This window comes from Leptonychotes weddellii, chromosome 10 (genome assembly GCF_054177405.1).
Source record: "Leptonychotes weddellii isolate Sample4059 chromosome 10, ASM5417740v2, whole genome shotgun sequence".
NCBI classification, from domain to species: Eukaryota; Metazoa; Chordata; class Mammalia; order Carnivora; family Phocidae; genus Leptonychotes; species Leptonychotes weddellii.
The window spans coordinates 18,680,991-18,685,457 of NC_138378.1; the positions used below are offsets into that span (position 1 = coordinate 18,680,991).

Consider the following 4,467-nt stretch of genomic DNA (forward strand, 5'->3'; position numbering starts at 1 on the left):
TCTCAGCAAGGAAAGATTCTTTTACTCTTCGCCAGAGCTGCCTTTATTGGATTCCTTTCTGGGAATTCCAGAGGGTCCTTGCTTTTATAGATGGGGAGATGGAGACCGAGAGAGGGGGAAGGACTGGTCACACCATGAGTTCATCATGGAACCCAGATTTCTGACCAGCCGGTGGTTGGCTTCTTGGGGGTCGGCCTGTCGAGGCAGGCAGGCCCAGGTCACACTTTGAAAATCATGATCTAGTGGCTTTGAGTCACACAGTTGGGGATTCAAATCCTAGATCATTTAAAAAAATAAATATTTATTGGGGCACCTGGGTGGCTCAGTCTGTTGAGCATATGAGCTCAGGTCTTGATCTCACAGTCATGAGTTTGGACCCCACGTTGGGGACTGAAGTCCAGCTAATTGCCCAAAGTCACACAGCTGGTAAATAGCAGAGCTGGGATTTGAAACCACCGTGGCTGGGGCCATAGCTCATGCTCTTAACCACCAAGTCATGAGCTTACTAACTAACTGTACCACTGATTCCTCCCAAAACCTGACACCAAAGAGGAGGGCAGGGTTTTATGTCTACTTTTCAGAGAAGGATCAGAGAGGTTAAGTAACATTTGGAAAGCTGTGCAGCCCACTAGGGGCTGGGTTGGCCTTTGAAACCAGGCTCTGAGCTCAGTGACCTTGGGTGGGCCACATAGCCTGTCTAAACCTCAGACTCCCCCCTCCCCAACTGTCTACCTTTCGAAGTGGCCGTGAGGATGACATGAGATAATAAGTGTGAAGACATTGGCCACACATGGCCACCAATGGGATGTGGCAAAATGGCAAATGTAGTGTTTAGTCTCCTTGGGACCTGCTTCCCGTTCTCTCCCCCAGTAGGGGACACCTCCTGACTATTAACAAGTCAGCATTTCCAAAAGGAACCCCCAAAGGCAATGCCTAACCCAGAAGGGAAGCTGCTTGAACGGTGAGCTTTCAGGCAGACTGGAGTGGCGACTTTTTTTTAACAGCTTTATGGACATATTTTTCACGTTCACATATTTTCATGTTCACCATTCAAGTGCATGCACGGTTCAGCGGTTTTTAGTGTATTCAGAGAGTCATGCCCCGATTGCCACCAGCTAATTTTAGAACAGTTTCAACAGCCCCAAAAGAAAACCCATACACTAGCAATCATTTGGAGCTGGCGATGCTTAGCCTGGAGGGAGAAGTTGCTCAGAGTGGTTTTGTTGGCAGCATGGCAGATCATTTGGAGCGTGATGGGGAATTCTCCGCAAATCATACCCCAAACAACTGCCTATTTCCCCCATCAGAGAGCTGTCCACGGGGCACAGTGCGTTCCATTCACTAGTCTTTTGGTCCAAGAAATAATGACATTTTTTTTCTGTAGAGAGTAGGGCAGGGGCTGCCTGAATGTTTGGGAAGTAGAGGGTCATTGTTGGAGGGGCCAACTACCCCCAAAGAGGATGATGGGAGAGGAAGTGAGGGGAGGGGAGGGCAGGGCTGGGTCCCACACTTAGCAGCGAGGCTCCCTACCCCAACCAGATGGGTCTTTCAGAATTGTGACTTGGATTGTGTTGTTTTCCTCCTCAAGACTCTTCAATGACTTCCCTTATTTTTTGGAAGAAAATCCAGAGTCCTTAGGAGTCTGAAGTCCTCCCAGCTTCATCCCATGCTGTGTTTCCACTCATGCTCTTCCTTCCAGCCTCACACGCTGCTTTTCTGTTCCTACTCTGCCTCCATGAGCTTTTGGCAAATAGAAAAACGTGCACTCTCTTGGTGGAACAAATTAGAGAAAGGATTTTGTTCTCTTAGCCTGATGCCTTTTTACAGTACACGACCTATGCAAAGGAATACAGCAGTCCTGCCTTAAATAGGCCAAGCTCCCAACAGACAAGATTTTGACGTCTGGGAAGAGTGGAAAGAGCATGGGCTTAGAGGGCGTCTCTGAGGGTGGGAATCCCAGGTCTGCCACTGGGCTGCTGTGTAGTCCAGGGAGGGTGATTCAATCTAAAGAGAGCGAGTGATCCCCACCTTGGGGGATGGAAAGTGCCATGAGGATTAATGAAATCATTGGTGTGCTGGGCTTGATCGATGCCCCTCCATTCCCGTGTGGCCCCAGGATCCCTACCACCATTTAACAGAGAATCAATGATGTTCACAGAGCATATGCATTTTTCTTTAAAAACAAAAAATTTTAAATGTCTTTTATCTGCTTCTCCTCACTACACATGCTCCTCCGTTTTCACTAAGCAACCTGATTGAAGTCTGAATGACAACAGGCTCCTAATTTGTACCCATCCCCTTCCACTCTTGCCCCTCCAATGCCTTCAGGAGTCACCACAAAACACGTTTAAAACCAAATCTGGTCATACCATCCCACACCCCACTGTGTGCTTCAGACTCCTCATCTTTCTGGTCTTGGACCAAATGTCAGCCGTGAAAGAGCCTCCCAGGACTGCTCAGTCCATGCTAGGAGGACCAGGCTAATGGCCCGAGATGGCCACAGTTGGTGTGCCACGATGGGAAATGGCCCAGAGCCCCCAGACTCACCAAGGGCCCAAGGACAGTCTGGGCTGGTGGTCTGGCTTCCATGCCAGCCTGGAGAGTCATGGCGAAGAACTAATTGCAGCTGACGATGTGACTGGCTAAGCCCTCCAATGGCCTCTGTCCCCTGGTCCAGTGCTCTGCTTTGGGCTCGACTGCTGGTCAGGAGAGCTTGGGAAAAGGGAGCCACATCACAGAGCCCAAGCGTGGGGCAGGGAAACACGCTGTGCAGGGCAGCTGCTCAACAGCGACACCGTGTGGCAGTGGCAGGAACAGCAGCCTCGTTGGATGGATCCACTCTACAAACCCTCTCTGCCTGACCTTAGGAAGCAAGACTCGCTCCCTTTGGACTAAGTAAACCCCAGATACTCTTGGGAAGTGTGGAATGAGGGGTGTCTTCAGAGGGGACAAAGAGGGGCGCCTGGGTGGGGCAGTCGGTTGAGCGTGGGACCCTTGGTTTCCTCTCAGGTCTGATCTCAGATTTCTGAGATCCAGCCCCCGGGGAGGGCTTTGTGCTCAATGGGGAGTCTGCTTAGGTTTCTCTCTTCCTCCCTCTCTGTCCCTCCCCCTGCTCTCTCTTTCTCAAATAAATAAATAAATCTAAGAAAAAGAAAGGAAGAAAGGGACATGAGACTTTCTGCTAAGAAGGGCATGTGGGGGCTCAAGAGATTAATTAGAGGAATGGAAAGAGGTGATTGTATCTGTGCTGTGAATTGGTGCTGCAGGGCATGCTGGGTCCAGCCAATGAAGGAAAGAATGAGCAAAAACCAAGAAATAATACCATCACACAGAACTGCACAGAAAAAGAAGTATTTTTTTGTGGGGGGTGGGGTACGAAGCTCGATGAGAAATAGTGTGGTAACAACTGGAAAGCAATTCTTGGAGGAAATCTTGGTGCAGACTTAGCCCTTGCAGGAAAACGCATAATCCCTAAAGTACACACTGCACACTTTCTCAAGGAATGAAGTTTCTGTATTTAGAGAATTTCTGAATCTGAGTTCAGAGAAATTTGCAAGGGTTTCTGGTTCAAGGGCTGGGGAAAGGCAGCCTGTGCCCCCACGGGCACATCAGGAGGGGGTGCCAACAACCCCGCCCCCCCCGGCAGGGCTGACGGCCCCCCGGCACCCATGACGACTTCAGCCGTAGTGAACATCTGCACCAAACAGCAGGAAATTCTAGGGAGAGATGAGAGCACCGTCATCAGCGGGGAGTGCACCCTGGTCTCTGAGCACCATGCTGCTGGGGTTTCAAAGGAAACTTCCAGGAAGGGGAGCCGAGCGGGGCCTGTCTGCGGGCACAGAGGCCAGAGTGAGTGGGGGGCACTCGAGGTGTAGCCGCTGGGACCTGCGTGTCAGTGGCTGGCGGCATCGTGAAGCTGCAGATGTGGGGGACCGTGGGCCGCGGTGGGGGGGCCTTCATTTGTCATCCCTGCCTCATGGCAGCTCAAGGGAGCCTCGTTCCCATCAAGGCTGTGAAACCACTTTTCTTTGCTCCTTCCTGCCCTTCACTCAGAATTTTCAGAAATGAAGAAATTGCACTGTGCCATGGGTCTTTTTTGTTGTTGTTAAGGACGAACTTGGTAAAATGTGGGGGACCGGGGGGCTCTGTGTGTGTGTGTGTGTGTGCTTTCTCAGCTAGTCTACAGCCTCAGCTGAAGAACTGGGGGCTGGCTGACTGGATATTGGGGCTGAGGGAGAGCAGGGAGTCCGGGTGATGTGGCCGCTTCCCACAAGGGCCACAAGGTTAACAGGAGAGCCCCTGAGCAAGGTAAGGTAAGGAAGCGATGGTGGCAGCTTCGTGGCCCAGTTACCAGTTTTGTTGGGACACACTGACTGGGCTAAAGGGCCTCAGGGTGGAGGGAGCAGAGAAAAACTGGAAGCATGTCTGCATCTCTGGGTGGTACAAAGACGGCTGTTAACCTGAGCT

At 51.2% G+C, this 4,467-nt stretch overlaps 1 protein-coding gene across 1 annotated transcript in view; it reads right to left on the reverse strand.

Annotated features, from left to right (window-relative positions):
• Positions 1 to 3,335: 3,335 nt before the first annotated feature.
• BPI (bactericidal permeability increasing protein) overlaps positions 3,336 to 4,467 on the reverse strand; it is a 25,951-nt gene continuing 24,819 nt past the window's right edge. Inside the window, exon 15 of the mRNA XM_081832808.1 lies at positions 3,336 to 3,716. Coding sequence (XP_081688934.1) covers positions 3,678 to 3,716 — 39 coding nt within the window. The 3' untranslated portion in view covers positions 3,336 to 3,677. The remainder of the gene's footprint in view (positions 3,717 to 4,467) is intronic.